Source organism: Suricata suricatta, chromosome 10, assembly GCF_006229205.1.
Source record: "Suricata suricatta isolate VVHF042 chromosome 10, meerkat_22Aug2017_6uvM2_HiC, whole genome shotgun sequence".
Taxonomy (NCBI): domain Eukaryota; kingdom Metazoa; phylum Chordata; class Mammalia; order Carnivora; family Herpestidae; genus Suricata; species Suricata suricatta.
This window is the reverse complement of record NC_043709.1, coordinates 71,578,145-71,602,797: the sequence shown is the minus strand read 5'-3', so window position 1 is coordinate 71,602,797 and position 24,653 is coordinate 71,578,145. Positions and strand designations below refer to the sequence as shown.

Here is a 24,653-nt window from a genome sequence, read left to right as displayed (position 1 = left end):
ATGTTTAATGGACTTAACATTTAAATATATAATATCCCCTTTCTAAAAGGGTAGCATTTTTGTAAGTTCAAAACTAGTTTTATTTCTGGGAAATTTAATCTACTCCACTTTTATATTTACTTTTATTTTGTACAGATGTTGTGAGGCTTTTACTTGCACACACATGCATACATGTGTTACTATTCACATAACCCTGTGAAGAAGGAACTTGGATTTCTACTTTACAGGCTGGATGATGACCCCTCGGGAAGATTAAATGACTTGTACAGCAGAGGCAGAATTTCAGAATGATACATTTTAGGATAAAATGTCCTCTGCTTTTAAAATATAGTGTAGGGAGGCACATGGATGGCTCAGTCAAACATCTGACTTCAGCTCAGGTCATGATCTCACAGCTCATGGGTTTGAGCCCCACATTGGGCTCTGTGCTGACAGTTTAGAGCCTGGAGCCTGCTTCGGATTCTATGTCTGTCTCCCTTTCTCTCTGCCCCCCTCCCACTTGTGTGCATGCTCTCTCTCTCAAAAATAAATAAAAACATTAACAAAATTAAAATGTAGAGTGGGGCACCTGGGTGGCTCAGTCAGTTAAGCATCCGGCTTCAGCTCAGGTCATGATCTTATGGTTCGTGGGTTCAAACCCCACATCAGGCTCTGTGCTAACAGCTAGCTCAGAGCCTGGAGCCTGCTTCAGATTCTGTATCTCCCTCTCTCTCTGACCATGCCCTGCTCGCACTGCCTCTCTCTGTCTCTCAAAAATAAATAAAAGACATAAAAAAATTAAAATGTAGAGTAAGATATATTGGTATATTTTTACTAGACTAATCTGTGTTCAATTTCAATAAGCTTCCTCTAAGTATTCCTGGAAATAGTACTTTATAGCAAATGTTTTTCTGAACCAGAACAGAGGAACAAGCACCGTAAGTAACTATTTTTTTTTAACATGGACTTTCATGAGCTGTGTTGAGAATAGATCAGGAGAGACTGATAGCCTCACATATCTCTTTTTTCTTTCTAAAATAGAGATGTGACCATTTAATTATATATATTATTTATCAATAATAAGATCTTGTTCTCTAACAATGTAAATGATTATGTAACCATCATTGCAATGAAATATTAGTTTTTTGGGCCTTAATGAAGCATCCTTTAATTATATATCCATACTAAATAATTTTTAAATAATTGTTAGTGCCCAAGTGCTTACCACTCATGTACTTTGAAGCTTTTAAATAGCTTATATGTGTTAGCCTAAGCCAGAGTGAAACATGAGAGTTATATTGTGTCCGTCCAGAAGAAAAATGAATATCTAGATATGGAACAAATTTCTCAAAGGAGAACACTTACATTGTCTTACACAGAAAGGGAAAGGTAGGGGAAAAGACAAGTGTGGGAAGAAAGAAGGGAAAGGAAGGAAGGAAGGGAGAGATAGATCATGCTGTGTTGTCTTACTGGAACGTGTTATTGTTTTAACATGTGACTAAGGGATTTAGTAAAGGATGCTGGAGAAAAGAAGTGGAAATAGAGTTGGATTCCCTTGGAAATTACTGTAGTGCCAATACCTGTTGGGACGCCAGCAGTCACTCAACACCTAGAGATCTGTGATGGTTTGGGAGACGCTACCTCTGCAGGCCTGGCGGGGAGACCTCACCTGAGCAGAGTAGAGAAGCCTCAGGGCTCTGAAAGCCAACAAGTTCAAGTGCACAGTGCAGCCTCGGGGACAGGAATGCATCCCTGGTTCCTGGTCTTGTTCATTATGTATTTTCAGCTTTTGAGAAGAAAACTCTCTGCTCCTGTAAGTGGCACATCTTTGTCAGAGTTGTTTGTTTTCTTTCTCTGTCACTTCATTTGCTACAACGCTTTCAGGCCTATGGGGGCTGGGGAGCAAGCTGTGAGTTACTGAATGGTAGGTGTTCCAGAGCAAAGTCAGAAGAGCGGTCTCTTCTGCATCAGCAGGAATGGGCTCCGCCTCACTCCCTCTGTCCTCACGCAGCTGAGAGGATGTGATCAGGGAGTCACAAATGACAGGATAACTGGTAACACGATAGAACAAATCACTAGCAGAAAACAAATGTGTGAACAAGATGTGAAAGATGCTCTTATATTTGAACAGCAAGAAACCCATTAACTGAAATAATTTACCTGCTGTCAGGCTGATGACTCTCTTACTGAAATAGGCAATATTTTGGACTGAAGGAAAAGAGAGCATGGTATGACACAGAGGCTCAAAATAATGAAAAAGTTCCTTCTGATTAGAATGAGCATCTTCATATTAGAAGACAGAAATTTCCAACAAGAGTTAATAAAGTGTGTATTAAAAAATTCTTTAAAACATTGCTAGTTAGAATACCCTCATCTAGACTATATTTATAAGCAAAAATAATTCCTAACAAGAAAAAGCTCCAATAGGAGAGATCACCCCTCCTTTTTCAGATAAATTTATTTTAAAGTTAGCTAACATACTTTGTATACAGTGTGCTCTTGGCTTCAGGAGTAGATTCCCAGGATTAATCATTTACACATAAATCCCAGTGCTCATCCCAACAAGTGTTTTCCTCAATGCCCATCACCATTCTTCCTTCCGTCCTGCAACCGCCCCCCATCCACCCTCAATTTGTGTTTTCTTTCAGAGTCTCTTATGATTTTCCTAGGAGACATTCCTTGTCACTTATTTTTATCATACTACCCTTATTTTAAGGGATTAAAGTTAAATTTCACATTGTTTATGGCAAGTGCTTTGGAATAGTTATGAGGAAAATGAGGTTTGGGGATTGAATTACTTGTCACAAATTGCAAGCTAAAGAATGGGTGAGAAAACTTGAACTCATAAGTAACAGAGAATAGAATGGAGGTTATCAGATGCTGGGGTGTGGGAATAGGGGGAGGTAAAAAAATGAAGAAGACTGTTGGGTGCCAGGGTCTTAGAAGAGGAGGTCCTGGGAGTTATTATATAAGGGGTACAGAGTTACAGTCTTGAAATATGTAAGCAGTTACAGCGATAGATGGTGGTATTGTTCAACAATATGAATTTACATAATACCAGTGAACTATACACCTTAAAATGGTTGTGATAGTAAGTTTTATGTGTAACTTATGTAAATTATGTGTATTTTAGCACAGTAAAAAAAAGACCTCGCCATTAATGGGGAAACTTCATAGCAGGTACCCAGGTCATTTGTACAATGTGGTGTTTGTGAAAACTTTGACAAAATGAAGATTCCATTACAAAAAATCATGAGGTTCATTATCTAGTACATTAGTAATTTATCTTTAACTGAAATCAGTTTTTAAAGTTTATTTATCTATTGTGAGAGAGAGAATGAAAGAGAGAGAGAGCGTGCACACACAAGTGGGGAAAGGGCGGATAGAGAGTGAGAGAGAGAATCCTAAGCAGACTCCATGCTCCCAATGCAGGGTTTGAACTCACGAACCATGAGATCATGACCTGATCTGAAATCGAGATCTGATGCTTAACCAACTGAGCTACTTAGGCACCCCCCGTAATAACTTTTAAAAGAAAAACAACCAACCATAAAATCTTATATGTCTGGTGTATTTCCATTAGACTTGAGTTATGGCCTGGTTCTGGTAGCTAAATCTACTAGCATAATTAATTTTTGGAAAATATAAGGATAATGTGTTTTTGTTAGAACATATGCACTCATATAGATAAATCTTTACTCTAGCATTTAAAGACATTTTTTAAACATTTATTCATTTTTTTAGAGACAGAGTGTAAATGGGGGAGGGGCAGGGAGAGAGGGAGACACAGAATCCGAAGCAGGTTCCAGGCTCTGAGCTGTCAGCACACAGCCTGCTGCCAGGCTCAAACCCACAAACTGTGAGATCATGACTAGAGCCGAAATAGGACGCTCAACCAACTGAGCCACCCAGACGCCCCTTCTCTGGCAGTTTTGAATAACTGTGAGAAAACCCCACTGTAGTTTTTAAAGCTGGTTAATGACATCAGCCTTAGTTTTACAGCGAGTTTTGATTAACATTTTCTGACAGAGGAAGTGAGGAAAGCTCTTGGTTCGTGACATCCCTAGCTAGTAAAATCCAAATCTGGCAGGAGATAAGATGAGTTCTAATTACTCAGGATACCTTATCCTATTCATCCCTTTCTAAAGGGAGAAATTTAATGGACCTAAAAAGTAATTTAATCAGTTTGTATTAATATGTCCATTCAGTCTTATATGGAGACTTTTGAATTTTTGAAACATCTGTGATTGAATTCATGTTTCTTTTGAGAATATAGTTATATGGCAAATTAAAAATATTTTTTTTATCATAAAAACTGGGTGAGCCAAAATTCAGACAAGTTCTGGCTGAATTCCTCTTGTTCTCTTTTGACTATGCCTTGCCATACTTTCCCACATACTGTGGTTGTTATATAAGAAGGCAAAGTCAAATGACATTCCAGATCGAGAATATTCTTATGTATTTTTCCTCCAATTTTCTGAAATCATTCTCTCTGTGTGGGCACAGCTAATCTTCCTTTAGACCAGCTCTTCTTTCCGAGACTACTTGTAAAGTTAATGAGATAAATAGAACAAAATCTCGTTGACATACTTCTTCAGAATTATAATTCTCAAGGAAACTTTCACAGAAATTGTTCTTCATTCTTTATCTCTATTTACCTGATTCTTTTTCTCTCTGGTCGGTGCTGGTTCCTCTACCCTCAATACCAAAACTGCTGCTCCATCCCTTGCTCTTAAAGTTGATTAGCTGTGAGAATTATTGAGTTTGCAGATTATAACAGTTCATTAATAGGTAAATTAGAACTACTTAAAATCCAATAATTACTGCCACATTAAACTGCAATGCTTTATAATCTGTAAAATTTTGCAGTATATTATTTAAGTTAATCTTTATGAAAAATAAGTGATTGACACAACAGTTTGGCATAGTTTATCTGTTTGCTTTTTTTCTATATTTTTTCCCTTCCTTTCTTTTTTCCTTTCCTTTTCTTTTTTTTTAAATGAGCTCCATGTCCAGTATGGGGCTTGAGCTCATGAACCTGAGATAAAGAGTCCCATGCTTCACCTACAGAGCTAGCCAGACACCTCTACCTTTTCTTTTTCATAAAAATAACTCATTCTGATTAGTGTACATAATTCCGCTTAAAGAAATAAGATCTAGCAGATCAAGAAAATGCTCAAAGGTTCATTTTTTAGACAAGCTTTAGGAGATATAAACAAAGTATACAGGTTTCACATTAGGTCTATTCTTAGATACTAATGATACTGTACATCATAGAAATGAACAACTAGAAATCTTCCCATAGATCATTTAATTGATTTCTCTGATTCCTGAAGAAATGTTCTGTCTTTTTCTCTCTTAGTAAAAGAAATAAAATTAAAATTAAAAGTCCAGAAAATATAATTTATACAAACCTGTAGTTCTCACTTTCTCCCCCATGTCCAAAAGAAAGAAATTGGTTATAGATTCTGGCATTTCAAATTTAACTGTTAATATTTTTACCCAAGCAAGAATATTTTAAACACTTCCTGGTGATAATATGACCCATTTCTATTGTTTTATCTCTGTTGGTATGTTTCTTTAAAAGTTGAGAATTCTGCTCAACTTTTTCTTGAAATCATTGATTCTTTATTGATTTTTCACTGCAGAATAATCTGCATACCAGAAGAGAACAATGTGTTTATCCTGGTCCATGTAGTACCACTAACTATTTTTACCAGTCTCTGCAAATGCTATAATTCTGGCAGATTGGTGTGTGTGTGTGTGTAAATGTGATCTTAAAATTCAATACCATTGAAAAAATTAAGTAGGAAATAAGGTCTTACTTTTTTTACATGTCTTTATGATATAAGCAATTAGTATCATTTTGCTTTGGTACTTAAGAAAATGTTTAAATATATTCATATATTGAACATCATAACATTAGATATTTTCTTTTCAGAATTATTTTCATGATCTATCTTAATTTAAATTTTAAATTCAACTCTAGATTATGAGAGTTCCCAGTGTTGTTATACCTTCTATAAAAACATGGTTTAATACCTTTCAAAGTTGGAATTCGTATTGTGTCCCAGTTGATGAGGTCTCTTTAATGCCTTGGACCATGTTGCTCTCAAGGAGTTACAGGAGGAGGAGGTTGGGTTCTGATGTCACCAACGACTCCAATCTAAGAATGTAATATGTCCACCTTAATGCTCTGGCTGCCACAGTCAGATCCATTCCCACCATGATGTATTTTACCATGCTTTTAAGTAAAGTAATGAACATGTTTTCAAGTTTAATCACATTTAGGTCTAAACAACTATTCCATCACACTGATTTTTGTACACATCTGTGTTCCCACTGAGTTGTGAACTTCTTCTGGGTAAGCCAGGTATGTCTTTTCTGATTCCTCTATCTATACGCTTACTCACGGTGATGGATTTGCCACAAAGCTAAAGAAGTATAAGTTGTGGTGCATAGCACTCAAGAGGCTATTCCAAGGCCCCCCTGCACAAAGCCTCACCAGTGTAATCACATGGTCCTAAGTGTTTGCAAAATTTAGAAAAGCAAGATGTTTTAATTAGACTATTGCATAGTTTTGTGGTTTAGTTTACCTTAGTGATTTTTTGTCTTCTTGTTCTTAAATACAGATTTCCAACTTTTAAAGATCTGGCCCCACAAAACCTAGATGCTTCCTTGCTGACACATAGGATTTAATTTACTTTTTGTTGAATGAATAAAGAAGGGACGGAGAGGAAGATGGATAAATGTGTTATTAATCAATATATTTTAGTATTTGAACATTAGCATTACTGCCAAAAATGTTCTACAAGCCAACAGGCAATCCTAACATCACTCTTGTATAACGTCTGCGAGTTTACAAAGCTTTTCTACAAACATATCTTTAATTGAATCTTCCTACCAGCCATTTGCTTAAACTTGATCTTCAATTAAATTGATCAATATTGAAATGTTTACTACTGTGCTATTTACAGAAAATGTACCTTTATGCTCAACTGTTAGAGTTAGAAGCTAGAACACGCCAACTGAGTGACTTGCTCATGTTCCTAAAGTGTTAGGACTGGGAGGCAGCTGATAACAGCCGACACCAAGTCTACCCATTTCATACAACATGGTGCTTATACATGGGTTTAAATAAACTCAAACTTATTCTGTAAACAAGAAAACTAAAATGAAAGAGAATTGATAATGTTGTTGACCCCAAATGATGAACATATGTTCTTCTTTTTTCCCCTTTCTCCTGTCTTTTTCTTTCCTTTCTTTCTTTTTTTCTTTCTTTTCTGTTTTTGATGTAGTTGTTTATTATCCAGCTATCATAAAGCTAAAGCTTTTTTTGAAAATCAAAACTAACTTCTACTGCATACAAGATGAAAATGTGGTTGCTGGTCAGTCACCTTGTAATAATATCTTTTACAACCTGCTTATCAGGTAAGAAATATCCTTTGGATATTCTCCATAAATTATGTCAGTATAATCAGTATGTTGTATTCACCATATTAAATATTGTGCATGAAGTTAGAATTAATATTTTTTGGCATATGTGTCAGATAAGTAAATTAATAAATATTAAAGCTGATCCCCTTTTCTTTTTATTTTCAATTAAAATTTCACAAGATTAAATCACTCTTATGTAGTGGTATGCTAGTTAATGTTTAAAAAGTGGGTCTCTAGGAGAGAAAAATACCCTGCTGTGTAGTATTTGTCAATTGCTGAGATCTAAATATTACTGCTATGGCCAATTTTGACAAATAGACATAATTTAATGTGTCCTTGGAAAAAATAAACAATAGCTCACCATTATATACTATTTTCACAGTATAGATATGGTACCCTTAAGTAACATCAATTGCATAATAAAAGTAAAATGTAGTAAAATAACTGGAAAGTAATAGACTTTAAGCATTTGTTACCTTTGTTTTCAAAATATTTATATATGTTAATATTCAATTCTTACTACTGGCTGGTGTTATGAGAAACAATTTTAAAATAGTCTACAGTGTGTTCAAGGACATTAAAAACAACAAAGCGGTTTTGAAAGTGCTCCAGTTTTAGGAAAAGTACTGTAACTCTGTCTTTCAAAGACAACTACAAAGGATTCAGAAATACTTCTTAAAAGGAGAGGGCATTATATTTTTATCTGAAAGCAAAACATTTTCTAACAATCAATTTTTCTAATGCCTTCCTTTCAATTGCCTTAACTCAATAAATACTTGTTCAGTTGTTATTAAGTTTAAGACACAGGTGGAAATTTTTGTTCATTTATTAGTCCCCATTGATTGGTTTAATGATGAACCTGATAGGCATCCTATTGTATTTTTTGTTTACTATTAAAGAAATAAAAATGCTATTTTATTTTGGGGAGTAGTTTTTATTATGCTGATTTCAGAATCCATAAAACATAATAATTCCATCAGTACTTGAGAATTTTAATGACAGTGCTATAACCACAGGAATTACACACACACCGTCACACACAATTACGTGCATATTTATATACATATTATAGAAATATAATAAAGAACTTTGTGGTTGGATTATTTTGGCTAAGTCTTATTTTTGTGAATAAAATGAAGGAATAACCTTATTAGTACTGAAAAAATTTGTCCTAATTCTATCGATCAGAAATTTTAATGCGACTATAAAATGCAAAGACATGAAATAAGTAGTTGCCAACATGCGATGATACAGCAACCGTAATAAGAAAGGGCCAGAAATGTCATTTCATTAACTCGTATCTCAGTACTTGAGTATAACATGTGAAACTACAGCTTGTAGAGCTGCTTTGGGATTAAAATTGCTTTTCCTTTTCTTTTTAGAGTTTACATGGTACAGAAGATATGGTCATGGAGGTAAGTTGATAAAAGGGTAAATTTTTAATTTTTAAATTTTGTTTAAATATTTATTTTATTTATTTATTTATTTATTTTTATTTATTTTTGATACAGAGAGAGACAGAGCATGAGAGGGGGAGGGGCAGAGAGAGAAGGAGACACAGAACTGGAAGCAGGCTCCAGGCTCTGAGCTAGCTGTTAGCACAGAGCCTGACCCTGGGCTCGAACCCACGAACGTGAGATCTGACCTGAGCCGAAGTCGGAGGCTTAGCCGACGAGCCACCCAGGCGCCCCTAAATATTTATTTTTAAGAGAGGGAGAGAGCGAGAGAGCAAGCGAGCTTGGGAGGGGCAGAGAGACACACACAGAATCTGAAGCAGACTCCAGGCTCTGAGTTGTCAGCAGAGCCCAACATGGGGCACCAACTCACAAACCACAAGATCACTACCTGAGCTGAATTTGGAAACTTAACCAACTGGGCCATCCAGATGCTCCAAGGGTAAATTTTTTAAATAACTTTTCTTAAATGAACCATATTTTATCTCTACTTTAAGCTATTAACTCTATAAACTTAAAGGCAAATAAAATTAGATCACTTAGAGATTTTATGAGATGGTTTATCTGGGGTCATAAAACAACTTGTTTGATTGCCAAAATGGATGAATGGATACACTACAAACAAATATGCTATTAGATGATTGTAGCCGATAGAAAATATATTCTGTGGCCTTTATTTTTCCCCGAATGCTTTGTAACTATTTAATGCCTTTAAGTTTTGAAGCAGTATTTTAAATATTGTAAACACCTAACTTACTTTAGAAATTCTCTTGCTTTTTTGAAAGAGAGAGAACTAACATTAATGACATTGGAACCTTAATATTCAGTTTAATTAGAACTCCACAGATGGTACAGAATTTATTGTTTATGATTTATTAAATATAACCAGTAATTCTGCTAATTTAGATTCTACTTCAACCACTGAACATTTCTTGCCAGAAATAGAGGCAGCTTGGTATACTGGAGAAGATAGAATCTAGAGTAAGACCAAATTGGATTTGCATATTCAATCCAGTATTCACAGCAGTGTGATCTTGTACAAATTAGTCAGCTTCTATGAGCTTTGACTTTCCCATGTATAAAAATCACAGGACTCTTGTGAGGACTAAAAAAGAATATTGGTGACGGCTTCTAGCACACTGATCTACATGATAGGTGCTCAGTGAACACACTAAAACTACTAGCTTTTAAAAGCCATTGCATAGTGGTAGGAGAGTGAAAACTTAGACTCACTGAGCAACCAAGCCTACCACTTGCGTACCAAGTCAACAATATTCATGCCAGCGTGGGTCAGAGGAACTTTCATCTGTAGGTTGCCATGAGGATTATGGGAAAGCAAAGTCTTAGCATGAATCCCACCAAAGCCATTTCTGTTTCCATCTTGTGAGTTAGAGATCACTGCATGGACACTATATAAAGATCAGTAAGATATGTTTCTTGACTTCAAGAACCTTACCATATACTAGGAAATAAGTAAGTAGATAGCAAATTTATAAGAAAAATATAATGTGCATTTTAAAAGATTTTCCTTGAGGAAAAAAGGAATATTTAATGATGGGGTAGTACATAAGGGAATCTTGCAGTTAGGAATGGAGCTAATTCCAGATAACAGAAGTGAGACAACAGCAACAAAAATACAGAGATAGGGAAATGTGGGCTGTGTTAAGTCAGTTTCTCCAAGCATTTCAGAAAACCCTTGTTCTGCAGGATCTTAGTAGGAATTACATTAGAAAGGATTTTATTACCAAATACATTTGGGAAAGACTAGTTCATAAAAGGCCAATGGTTTGTTGTTACCTTTAAGTTGTAAGTATTTATACAATGTATATGATAAGTATAATACATATATTACTTGCTTAGGACTTCTGTAATAACGTACTTCATGGGTGGCTTATAACAATAGAAATGTATCATCTCACACTTGTGGAGGCTAGAAGTCTAAAGCAAGGTGTTATCAAGGCCATGCTCCCTCTAGCCTGTAGGAGGAGGCTTCTTCCTTGCCTTTGCCAACTTTGGTTAGCTTTGGACATTCCTTGGCTCATGGCAGCCTGACTGCAATGTTCACCCATCTTCCCGTGTCTCTTCACATCTTCCCTCTGTGCATGTTTACCTCTGTGTCTCAGTTGCCCTCTTTTTTAATTTAATTGCCCGGAGAGTTAAGGGAAACAGGGTGTAGAGGCTTTAGCAGTGGTTGAGAATGTGGCTGCTGTCAAGAGACTTGGTAGGCTCTTCTCGGGCAGGCAAAGCTGTGCAAAGAGCAATGTAGTCAACCTGTCTGCTAACTCGACCCTAGTCTCTGTTCTATTCATTTGCTTGCTACAGGTTCTTCAAACCAACTCCTTTACAGTTTAGTTAGACTAAATTACTACAGTATTACAAGTTACCCATGACTCTAAAGAATTGGGGCCCCCAAGTATTCAAAGCCAAAGCTCTGAACAGTCTTGTTTCCTTATCAGCGGGGAATTGTTGACAAGGAAGACAGGAGAAAGAAGCATTCCTTGAGACAATTTAAATACAGTCTCATTTAGAGAATTTATTGTATTTCAAGATTCATGTAACACTCTCCAACCTGTAATCACTGTAACACTGTAAATATTGTAAAAATCCCTGTATTAGATTCTGTTCAAAATTTTTTTGTTATTGCTTTTTTCTAATAGTTTTTTCCCCTGAGATTCATCTTATGCTTATGTAAAATTATGTTTTTATAACTAACAGATTGAGATGACATATTACAGCATGAGAAAAAGACTTTGTTTCAAAATAGATATAAAGGGAATAAAAAGTTCTCTAAAGTACAAGTCATAATTATACTTCCAATTTTCAAAAATAAAATAGAATAGCAAGATTATAGTGGACCATCTCCACATAATGAGAGGTGAGGTGATCCCAGCTTAGAGAATCAACTGATTATGTTAGTGAGGGAACTGGGAATGGTACTAGAAAGAGCAGTAGTTTTTTCCTGTCTTTCTCAGTTCTCATATTTGTAGATTTGATAACAAATAACCCCTTATGATTATATTCTTATTAATCTTCACAGTCAAATTTAAGAAATGAACTTACGGGTACCAAGGTGATCAGTTGGTTAAGCGTCAAACTCTTGATTTTAGATCAGGCGATGATCCCAAAGGATGTAGGATCGGGTCCCACTTTGGACTCAGCACTGAACGTGACACCTGCTTAAGAGTCTCACACTTTCTCTTTCCCCCTCTGCCCCTCTCTTGCACTTGCACTCTATAAATAAATAAATAAATAAATGTTAAAGAAATGAACACACTTCTGCAAAAGACTAACGTTATATGGTAGAAAACTGATGATTTTCCATTAAGAGCAAACCCAAAGAAAGAGTGAAATGAAATGTCTTCAATTAGCTTGAGAAGTCATCTATAATTTTGTGCTTCTTTTTAGAAGAATCTACCTGGTCAGAAAAATGGCACATATTTAAAAGCTGATCCTCTTTTTCTGAAATATAACACCTATTCCTTGAGTGCCCATAACCTCATAATACATCCATGGCACCGTGATTTATCATCTAATTACTTTCCTGGCTATAGAAAAACCAGTAAGATGGCCGTATTTTCTGTTGGCTAAGACTGTAATGCTGGCATTGATGAATGCTTTGATGAGCCTTGTATCCTCCCAGAAATTTCTTTTCCCTTGATCTCAGTGCTGTGGTTGAGTGAACAGAATGATGAGCTCAAATACTCTTCAAAGAGGTTGTGGGGATAACATTCAGAGGTTCACCACATGTCCATGCTATTCAAAAGCTTGTTTTTGGTAATTTATCTTTCAAGGACCCAAATATGTTCCCCAAATAAAATATATACAGTAATTGCTCAACCGTCTAATGGTATATATTAATTAAACCTGAACATTTTACAAAGCAAGAAACCTATGCTTATAAAATAATACTTAACCAGGAATACTACTGTGATGTGAAGTATGTCCTATTCTGCTTTTGACCTAGGGAATGAGAGAAGGAAACTATCTTAAATGCAGTGTTCTCTTGGTGTGAAAAATAAATCCAAAATTTTGGTGGAAATTAGCTTCATATTTTTGTCCCCTGAGTGTTTTGTTGTCTGTTCCTATAAAGGCCAGATGGATGTGGAACATGAAGAAATATACATATAGCTTATGAAGACTACTTGGAAAAACAAGAATAGCATGGGATACTACTAATATTATCCAGTTTGTCATATAAATTTCAACTCCCTTCATCCAAACAGTGTTTAATCTTTCACATGTACCCCTTGAGGTATTGCCTGGCAATAGATATAGTCTCATCATTATAAGTATATGACATTTGATTATTTTCCATGGAAATTTTCACTCCTGGTATCTTTTCTGAAAAAAAAAAAAACCCTTATTTTTTAATACTTATGATCAAGATGAAGAAACAACTTGAAACATCCTCAGTTTTCTAAAAGCTGGCCAACTTTTATCTCAAAAGCATATGCCTTAAAATCAAAAGATACACTATCAAATGAAATTTGAAATTTAAGATTATACATTTAATTAAAACACACAAGTCTACCAACTTAATCTCTACCTTCACATAGATATCTGATTACTTCTTTGTTGAATTTGAAGGTACCATACAGTAATTTATTTTTTTTTATTTTTTTCATGTTTATTTATTTTTGAGAGACCTTGAGAGAGAGAGAGAGAGAAAGAGAGAGAGAGAGAGAGAGAGAGAGAGAGCGAGGGAGCACCAGTTGGGGAGTGACAGAGAGAGAGGGAGACATGAAATCCGAAGCAGTCTTCAGGCTCTGAGTTGTCAGCACAGAGCCTGATGCAGGGCTTGAACTCACAAACTGTGAGATCATGACCTGAGCCAAAGTCAGATGCTTAACTGACTGAGTCATCCAGGTGTCCCCATACCATACAGCACTTTAAATAATTTAAAGCCAATTTAGAATGAACATAGCTCTACTTCAGAGTTAGAAAAGTAGTTGTTTTCAAGAAAGCTAATGAAATTATAAATTGAGGATTTGTGATTATTACAATCTCTCTCATGGCACCGACAGGGGGCACTAGAGAAGCAGATATTAGATGGGCCAGATATTACAAACCTGGACCTGTTGAGATTAGGACAAATTTTGTGAAACAATGAGCAATCACTAATCTATCCCTCTTAATAAATACAACAAGGATTTAGATAGTTGAAAGTCTCTCCAGTTAGCTGCTTATGGAATATAAGTTGGAAAAAAATCTGAAGGAAAACCCCTGATCTTGAAGACCTGGGATTCACTTAAGAGTATCTTTCACAGAATAGACTTTTAAAAAATTTTAATAGAATTCAGCTTGTCTTTTTTTTCTTTAATGAATCTTGCTTTTTGTGTTCTGTCTAAAAATCCATTGCCATACCCAAGATCAGATTTAAGTCACTGACTGAACTAAGGTTCATCAAAGGCCTCCCAGGTGACTAGCTGAAATGCTTATGCTACCACTGATGTAACACATGGAAACTCAAGATCCAATCCAGTGCAGATCAGTGATCTTCTGCTTAAATTATATGAATAATTGCATAAAACATCCATTTCTCCTTAAATTTAAGGATCTCATGCATTGGTAGTAACAGTAATGACATAAACATCAGAATTGTTATATAAATACAATGTATGTAGAGCATATTTATGAGCATTAAACTCCTGTAAATAATATTTACTTTTACTCTACATATCTAGTCTACTTAAATTTTTAAAAAATTGTTTGAAAAATTCACACTAACATTGTCATTGATCAAAGATAGGGTTAAAATAGTAGTCATCTTGTCTTCAAGGAGAGAAGCTAAAAATATTGATAAAATTGCACTTCTCTGCTTGTTGTTGTAAGCATTTTCATGTGAATTAGGAAGAAACAAAGCATCTCCAGATCAGCAGGTGTTACTAAATTGTTCCAATCAGAAAAGCTGTGCAATTGGGAGAGACTCAAGGAAGAGCTTATAAAGTTGTCCAGAGTGGGAAGAAAAATGGCATATGATTTTTATCATGGATAAACACAAGGTCGTTACTTTCAGAGATTGGAAAATCTAGAGCCTACATCCAAATGAAAGTCTCTAGTTATCACAGATTTGGAATTTACTCCTCATTTCCCCTGCTGTGTGATTACATCCCAAAAGGCCAGGAAATACTGGGCATCATCAGAAAAATTATTCAAAGTGAAGCAGATGCATTTCTGGCTTTTACAACCTCAAGAAGGTTATGGAACTAGACACTGCTCACAGCAGGACTTTCACAGTCATTAGCAGAGGGCTTCTGTGAATACGTCACATTTGTGATCTTATTTACGGTTATATTAGGCCTGTTGGACCCTTAGGACATATGACCTTGCTCCTTCCTTTCTTTTTTAAATGTTGACTCCATGTAAAACAAATAGCTTGCATAAAACAACTGTTTGGAGAAGTGCATTGATGGAACTAAGTCTGGCTAGTTACTCTGGTTCCTCGGATTCTGATCCAGCAGTTTGTTCTCTGAAACAGAATGGTGATATGGAATGTAGCTGAGGTCTATAAATTCTTGAATGGTAATTTCAGCAATTCCAACTAAAAATGAGTCATCTCCTTTTGAAACATTTCAGGCAAGTTTAGAAAGATTATTGCTTCATACTAGGAGAAACTAACCTGAGGATTTATTAATCAGCTACAGTACACAAGTAGGTATTGCTACAACACTAATGACACTAGAACAAGAGTGAATAAAATGTGGCCTCTTGCTTTTAGAAATTTCATGAGTTGATATATAAATACATACATATACATGTACATATGACACATACATAAGACATACAGAAGATGTATAAATTAAATTTTGAAAAGATTGGCAAATTCATGAGAACATTGGCAAAATCATTTATTGAATGCTGACTCTGAGCCAGGTACACTGCTGTCTTATGCACATTGTCTCAAAATAATTCTCTCAGTGTCTTAATGGGATAGACTTTATTATCCTCATTTTATGAAGGGCGATATTGAGGCTTGGAGAGTTTAAATAATTTTTTCAAAGACACTGTGAATACTACTGAGGCAGGATTTAAATAATATAATAATAAAACTACTTATTAAGGGAACCTGGAACAAAGCTCTCATCTTCAAGGTTGTTGTTAGAGAAGACAAAAACGTCTCTGTGGTGTTCACCTTAAACTCTCTCTTAAAAAATAAATGGGGGGGGACATAATTCATGGCTTTGCTCTAGCGGAGACCTTTTAGTGATCTTATGTAAGAATATCCTCCTTCCTAGCCACACATGCTAGTCTTAATTCATATGAGGCATATGGCACTTAGCTCTTCTCTGTAAATGCTGCCATATTGATGTCATATGAGTAATTCTCTTCTCCTCTTCCTGCTGTGAAGCATCACTCTTCCCTTCCAGAGAACCAGCTGCCTCCCAACATGGGTATGCTTGTGATGAATTCTAAACCAGTTGGTCAGACCCCACATCCATGTAATTTGTTTATTGACTGTTCTAGATGTTCCTGAGTACAGGTATTGGTCACATGTTTAAAAAAAATAACTGACTCAGGAAAGAGACTGATTTCCCCAGAGCAACTAGAAATTCATACCTTCTCTTATTAAAAAAATCATTCAGCACCTACTGTGCTCCCGACTGCTTGACCACTAGCTGGGAGATTACGGGCACAGCCACCTGTTCCAAGCAGTTGCAGTCTCGTGGAATGGACAATTGTATCAAGAATCACAGAAGGTGTGTTAAGTCCCATAAGCTGTGTGAGAGGTTATGAGAACACAAATGAGGACCAGCTGAAGCTAGGGGGTTGAGAGGTGGCTTCCTGGAGGAACTAATTACAATTGTGCATAAAGGACCTTTGGAGTATTGATAGGAGGAGAAAAATGAGATGCTGATTCCAGAAAGGGGCAAAAACATGTTGCAAAAGCTCAGAGGCATGAAAGCATGACTCGTTTGAGGGGCTTTAAGTAGTTAACCATGACAATACTGGGTGCTTTGGGAGATATAACGAGAGATGGTAAAAAAAAAAAAAGAATTTTGAATAAAGCAGCTAAGTGTTTTCCTCAAAATTATGAAGACAAATATCTATATTTCAAATGGAAATGGAGATTCTGTGTTTCTGGCATTTTTTGAAAAATCTTTTTAAGCATATCCAGATTTTCTTTCACTTATAGCAGCATAATGTAACATGATTTTATTTTTCTTGTAGTTTCTGAGGAAGACAAAGGATTTGGACCAATTTTTGAAGAGCAGCCAATCAATACCATTTATCCAGAGGAATCACCAGAAGGAAAGGTTTCACTCAACTGTAGGGCACGAGCCAGCCCTTTCCCAGTTTACAAGTAATGTAACTCTCTGCTCTTTTCACAACTGTGTGTCAGACTAAATTACAGATCAGCATCCGTGACCCCATAATGATAGAAAAAAGTTATCGTATAAGGCTGTTAACAAAATACAGGGATAGTAACAAAAATATTGGCATACAAGTTATCAAAATAGCGTTGTTTAATGCCAGATAGTAAGTTTCCTTAAATATATGCAAATAATCCACTTACTTTTTTCTGCACAGATAATGCTAATGCTTTTTGATATTATCCACTTAAAAGTTGTCTAATGGTGATCATGCTATTAAGCACATAAAAAGTTATGTGAAAATCATGCTCATTTTAAATATATGCATTTGAGAATAAAATGTTCTTATATGCATCGACTTGGATAATTCATACTTACATATTATAGATTGATATTCCTATATCAACTAGATTTAGAGAGATTGCGCTTATAATCCTGAAAGCACCACTTTTTTCAGTCGTCTCAAATCTGTATTCCAGACAATACAGCAAATTTCTTTTTTTTTTAATGTTTATTTTTGGGGAGAAAGGGAAGGACACAGTGTGAGCAAGGGAGGGGCAGAGAGAGAGGGAGACACCGAATCTGAAGCAGGCTCCAGGCTCTGAGATGTCAGCACAGAGCCCAGTGAGGGGCTCCAACTCACGAGCTGTGAGATCATGACCTGAGTCGGACACTTAACCAACTGAGCCACCCAGGCGCCCCAATACAGCAAATTTCTTAAATATCCCTTCCTATTAGATAATTCATATAAAATATGTCTCCTCCTGTTTTTCTGGGGTTTATATTTATATTATAAAAATAACAATGAGTTTTTCTGCTTCAAATAGTTCAGAAAAGTATACTAACAATTCCTAGCCTGATACAAAGAATTATTTCAAAAATCAACCAAACACCAATGGATTTGAATCTCACCTGTCAAATGGTTCCATGAAGACAAAGCAAGTGATTGATGGGGAAATTGGGACTTTTGTGTGTTAATGTCAGTTAACTTAATTGAAGGTTGTCACTCAACAAGATTGATTTTCATAGTATTTTTTTCTCAGTAGAAAAATAACTTCCTATGGTTACAAAAAGTTGTTATCAAATTTAATTCTAATTGCACGTATTTTCTCTTGAGTTCAAGAGAGCTCTTAGGTCCCTGGGATAAATTACAAAAATATTCTTAAAATAAAATATGAATTTATATACAAAATCACCATCCCTTTGAAATTATTTTTATTGTTTCAATTTCATGCATGGGAGTACAAAATAAATAGACATTATATAAGTTATAAGTAACATATTTCGTCTGAAAATATTTGATGAGCTAGACTTGTTTCTACCCTTAAGCCATATATAATGGGAGTTTATATACTAGTTATGGACATGGAATAGTATAACTAATAGGGACTGTAGAGGAAATCTAATCCAGGCACATAATTTTATAGGAAAGGGAACTGATTTTGAATACGTAAACTCACTTGCTTTAGAGTTAGTAATCACAAATCCAGGATTAAAACACAGGTTTTATGGCTTTCAAAGAAATATATAATTTTTTCAGTATGTATCTATATGGATAGGTTGATAACATCTACAAAACTATTTCAATGATCTCAAAAGCTATTTCAGTGATGCTTATTTTGTGACACTTTGTCCTTGACATTCATACATGGAATCTTAGCACATCAGTCTATGGCTGGAAGGAAGGCACCATAACAGAAGAGACTGTTCTCAGATAGTGTTCTAGAAATGGGTGTTTCTTGCTGTTCTCAACCCCTTCCCAACCCCACAGACACAGTACGAAGAAAACTTTGCTAATACACATTGATTAGCAACTCCCTTTTTCCTCTTCTCTCCAATCTCTGGCAACCACCATTCTATCCTTTGCCTCTGTAGTTTGGCTATTTTAGATACCTTATATAAGTAGATTCATATTAAGTGTTTTTATCAAATTTTAAAATGTAAAAATAAGAGACAGAGTTTGCTTGACAAATATATCAGCAACTCCCTTCCATAGGCTGTACCAGCACTGGAGTCCCTAGGATGAGTATGGCATCCTGACTCTGCACATTAATATAGAGAGCCGAAAGGAAAATAGATGCTTAATTCTGTTATGAACGCAGTCTGCATTTGACAACAAGAAAGAAAAAGGGAAAGGGAGAATGGTGGGGAGGGAGGAAGGGCAGAGGGAAGGAAGAAAGGAAGAAAGGGAAAGAAAAATAATTCAGGTCGTGATGCAGCTTGTCTGGTGGAAAAGAACATTTGAAGTTTTTTAAATTTACTTAATATTCAGAGCGAGCCATGCTAACCTTGGTCTTCATGCAATGTGTCATTCACACAGTAGTTTTATATTTATGCATGTTCCATGATAATTTCTTATTCATGGCAACACCCTGAAAGTTACAACAGGGAACGTTATCTTCCACTTATTAGCCTTGAAGCTTTCATCGTTTTACTTTGACCCCCAAAATATAAGAATGCTAATAAAATTGCATTTAAAACTGTTTGACAGGAGTTACTAGAATGGTGTATATTCCTGAAAGTACAGTAAATCAGTGAACTTACCCAAACACAGAAAAAGTTATTCAGTATATGACCTAAAAGATAGAATCAAATCCACTGGAAAAGAGTTAATGCAATAAGCAAAAATTTGGAGTCAACATAGTGGAAAAACAAAGCAACAATTGAAATTGCTCAACAAGGAAACCCATTGCCTTGACAAGTGCTAAGCAACTGGACAATGGATTGTTCAAGTAGGGCCAATATTGCCATCAAATGGGGGGGAGGAAGATTTATTCATTGGGTTGGAATTTGGTAGGCTTTCAGAATGCAAAAGCATAGTTCTTTGGGTTTGCTTTTAAATCACCTCCTATATTGTTGAAAGTTAAAACTAAAAATGTTCCAGTAATTTGATTTAATAAAAGATATTCAAAAATAATTAGGCTTTTTTGGTAAGATTCTGACCCTTATCAGAAGTGTGCAATGCAGTGAGCCATGAGATCCAGCCCACCTGACATGGCTCTTCCCTCTGACACTGCTGAAGACAGGAACCCTCACACAGAATGAGTATGTATATTGCATAGATGGTCAGCTTAATTGAAAACTGTTTTCTACATTTATTATTCTCATCATCTCACCAAGAAAGTTAGATTCCTGTTTTTAGTCAATTTATTTATAACACAATCCCATAAATATATCTGCGATAGTTTATCGGTGGCTTGGAAACAAAAGATCCAATTGATTTTTACAATTTTCAAATTGTGTGATTGACCTCTAGTGGTCAGAATGTGACATATACTGAGAAGAACCCTGACTTCAATTAGTTTTATTGAAAAATTATTTTGATATATAAAATTAGATATTGATTTTGTATTTTATTTTTTACTAAACTAATGCCTTAATATGTTATGCAGCCCATATGCACACATGAATCTAACTAGTACATAGATGGTTATCATTTATAATCTATGTATATCTGCTAAGAAACCAATTCATGTAGCGAAATTCAGTGAAATACATGTCTCTACAGATACCTCATTAATAAAGAGAAAATATTTCATGCACTTGAACATTTACCTTTCTGAGCTGAATTAAATGATCAATCATGAGCCCAGAGACATAGTATTATAGGGTGTGAAGAAATACCACACCGAGTCATCTACTTAATCTTCTGATTTCACACGGAGCCATGCGCATATTAGTTTAGGATGACATTACCCCAGTATGCTGTCTGTAGGCCTCATGACCTTTGATATGGCATTTGTTTTCCTTTCTCATAGATGGAGAATGAATAATGGGGATATTGATCTGACAAGTGACCGGTACAGTATGGTAGGAGGAAACCTGGTTATCAACAACCCCGACAAACAGAAAGATGCTGGAATATATTACTGTTTGGCATCAAATAACTATGGGATGGTCAGAAGCACTGAAGCGACCCTGAGCTTTGGATGTAAGTAACTGTAACTTTAATAAGGTCAAGTGCATTTAGGTGAAGTAAAAATTAGATATCATAAGAGTTCAATAAGAAAAATCATGATGAAATGGAAATGAGAGAAAAGATCCATAGATGGAATAGGTCTTATATGATCACAGTTAAGGCTGTGGAGAGGGGAGTCTGGTGGTTCTGTTGGTTAAGCATCTATTTAGGCTCAGGTCATGATCTTACAGTTCTTGGGTTTGAGCCTTGCGTCAGGCTCTGTACTGACAGCTCAGAGCCTGGAGCCTGCTTTGGATTCTGTGTCTCCTTCTCTCTCTGCCTCTCCCCCACTCACACTCTCTCTCTCTTTTCTCTCTCCAAAATAAACATAAAAACTATTTTAAAAAAGACTATGGAGAAAAACTAAGAGAGCAAAGCATCCTGAAACTAAGGCCATGTTCTGAGAGATCTTGAATAACTTTCTAAAAACTAGCCTCAGTGGAAGTGCCAAGCATGTGTTCTCTCATTGGGAGTTCTTGGGGGGGCAGCAGCCATCCCCAATAGTATAACATAATACTCTGTGTTCTATAAAACAACTCTACCTTATACAATCTTACTTCATAGTATTTAATGTACCTTATTAGGAATACATTACATTAAACGAATTAAATTAAGTTTAAGTTAAAATTTTCTCCTTGTGGAGGCAGTTATGAAAAAATATTTTCAGGAACCTTGTGCCAAACTTACAGATAGAAAGAAGCTATTCTAGAAGAAAACTGACATTGAAAGAGGAGTTGGGCTAGATGATCTCCAGTATGTGATTTTATAAGTCAGCACTTAAATTTTGCAATATGGATGAAAATTACATTTTTTTATTTAAAAAATGTTAATGTTTATTTATTTTTGAGATAGAAACAGAGCACAAGTAGGAGAGGAGCAGAGAAATGGAGAAAGATTCTAGGCTCCAGGCTCTGAGCTGTCAGCACAGAGCCCCATGCAGGGCTTGAACTCATGAACCTTGAAATCATGACCTGAGCCAACGTCAGACACTTAACCGACTGAGCCACCCAGGCACCCCGAAAATTATATTTGAAGAGGACCCATGTGGCAGTGATTACCAGGAGGGAGTGGGCAATCAGCCACATTAATGTGGCCCCCGTGGGGGCCTTGCACTGAAGAAAAAGTAACCTAAATAATTTTTAAAGGAAAGTTGAGCCGAAGGACAGAAACAGTCTGCTTTCTTTAAAAATGGACTTGGAGCAAGTAACACCAATTTCCAGGTTGGGAGGAAGCATTTAAATGATGGCTTCACATGCAGAGGTTATAGTGACATTGTTATCATTTTTGAAATGTCAAGTAAGTATTTGAGAATAGGGGTGACATTCAAGTGAGGCGTCAGGAAGAGAGATGTAGATATGAAGGGCTCTCTGCAAAAAGGTAACAATTAGAATGATGACTTTTTCGAGATATAAATATATCGAGAGGGATAAAAATTTGATTTTGTAATTTGAGTACTGCTCACAAACAGGAAGAAATGAGGCGGGCTGAAACAGAATGAGCATGAGTAAAACAAATAAAGACTAGAGTATCATGAGAGGCATCTGAGTGCCCGTCAGTTGGTTAACTTCAGCTCATGTCATGATTTCGCAGTCTGTGGGTTTGAGCCCCTCATCGGGCTCTGTGCCGATAACTCAGAAGTTGGAGCCTGCTTCGGATTCTGGTCTCCCTTCTCCCTGTCCCTCCCCCACTCATGCTCTGTCTCTCTCTGTCTCTCAAAAAATGAAGAAATGTTAAAAAATTAAAAACAGTGTCATGAAACCAAGCAAAATGTGAATTCTGTAAACAAAAAAGAATGAAGGAGATGAGACTAAGGAAAACTCAGAATTTGAAAAGGAGAAAAAGTTGGTGACTAGGATCCTGCCTTTCTTCCTTGTTCCTTCACCACACTGGACTCCTCCCATCAGGAGGAGAAAGACTTTTCAATTGAGTTTGTGCCTCCAAGTCACCCCTTGTTACTTATTTGGTAGAGTCCTGGTTTTGCTTTAGCCGATTATATTCTCAGAGGGAAATTACTTACTGAGATTGAAATTACCTTACTAAGATTCTACCCAAACTTGAAGCAAAGGTTCAGAATATTTGTAATCTTCGGAGTTGTCAGCACATGTACGTGGGCTGCCACCAATATCCAGCTGCTGGAGTTCACCACTTTCAGAGTGTATGTCAATGCCAGCGTGTAAAAACAGGATTGACTTGCGTAGGCTTCACCAAAGTCACTGAGAAGAGTCATATCCAAAAGTGAGTTAGAAGGTGAAAGATACAATTAATGAAGACCTCTGTTGACTGGAGAGTGAATATTTTCCTTTTTGCTTTCATATTTAGATCTCGACCCTTTCCCACCTGAGGAGCGTCCTGAAGTCAGAGTGAAAGAAGGGAAGGGAATGGTGCTTCTCTGTGATCCTCCATACCATTTTCCAGGTAAACTAAGTCCCTCCGTGACTATGAGCGTCTGAGCAATGAATACATAAGTTTTAATTTTCTTAACAATAATGGTAGGTTTATGATTAAATAAGGCTCAATATTTGCCTCACTTTATAATGTATCACTTAATAATGGTTATAGACACTTCCAGGCTCTTTAGTCACTTGGCCGTAATTCCAAGTCTGTAATAATTTTGGTTTATAAGAACATATCAACGTTCTTGGTACACAGGAGAAAATACGATAGAGTTTTTATAAATTACTATAAAACTAGAACAGTGCCAAGGAGTGATATGTAGTCAGTCATTTCATTAAAAATATTACATCTACAATATACCATGAATTATATAAATGCTAGAATAGGATAAAGACATAATAAATTATGAATCTCTTTAGGACATCTATCTGTAAGAATAACCATTGAATTTAGAAAAGGGTTAAATTAAGTGTCATCTGTCATAAGATTCAACCTTTGAATACAAGTTTTCTGTAATTTGATATGGCTAAAATAAAAGCCACCAAAGTGCTAATTAAAAGATGAACCCTTTATATACTTTCATTAATTTTCACTTGTTTTATTTTTAAAATATGTACTTGAAATAATATATAAATACTACTTGTAACAATAAAAAACATTTTATATTCTGATATGTCATAAGTTTGTCTTTAAAGACTTTCATAGAGAATATATTCTATTCCAGTATATGTATATAAAATCTGGTTGCTTATGTGTCAAGTCCTTTTCTTTCTAATAAAACAGGAGAAAGGCTATTAAATGAAAAACATAGTAGGAACATAGAATTCAAAGTTATGTAAGAACCTTTCTATGAAAAAAGGGTCTATTTCTATGAAGAACTACTAGAATTATGAGGAGAATCCCCTCCTTCCCATAGCATTTCCCATAAACAAAGTAAATGATCATAAATAGTCAGTGACTACATTTAGCACTGGATGGGCTTCATTTAATCACTCATTCATTCAACAAATCTCCCATCAGTACTTGTTATTCAATTACATGTGCTAGGCACTGTTTTTGCCACAAGAATACCTTTGTGAGTGAAACAGGAAATTCCACCTGCCCTCAGAGATTGCTACT

General features: G+C 35.8%; 1 protein-coding gene across 3 annotated transcripts in view; it reads left to right on the top strand.

Moving 5' to 3' along the window:
- CNTN1 (contactin 1) overlaps positions 1–24,653 on the top strand; it is a 351,259-nt gene that overhangs the window by 184,924 nt on the left and 141,682 nt on the right. For all 3 annotated transcript variants that reach the window (XM_029953985.1, XM_029953984.1, XM_029953986.1), the window contains exons 3-7: positions 7,278–7,410; positions 8,799–8,831; positions 17,040–17,172; positions 20,941–21,113; positions 23,460–23,555. In XM_029953985.1, the coding sequence (XP_029809845.1) occupies positions 7,350–7,410; positions 8,799–8,831; positions 17,040–17,172; positions 20,941–21,113; positions 23,460–23,555 (496 nt within the window). In that variant the 5' untranslated portion in view covers positions 7,278–7,349. The remainder of the gene's footprint in view (positions 1–7,277; positions 7,411–8,798; positions 8,832–17,039; positions 17,173–20,940; positions 21,114–23,459; positions 23,556–24,653) is intronic.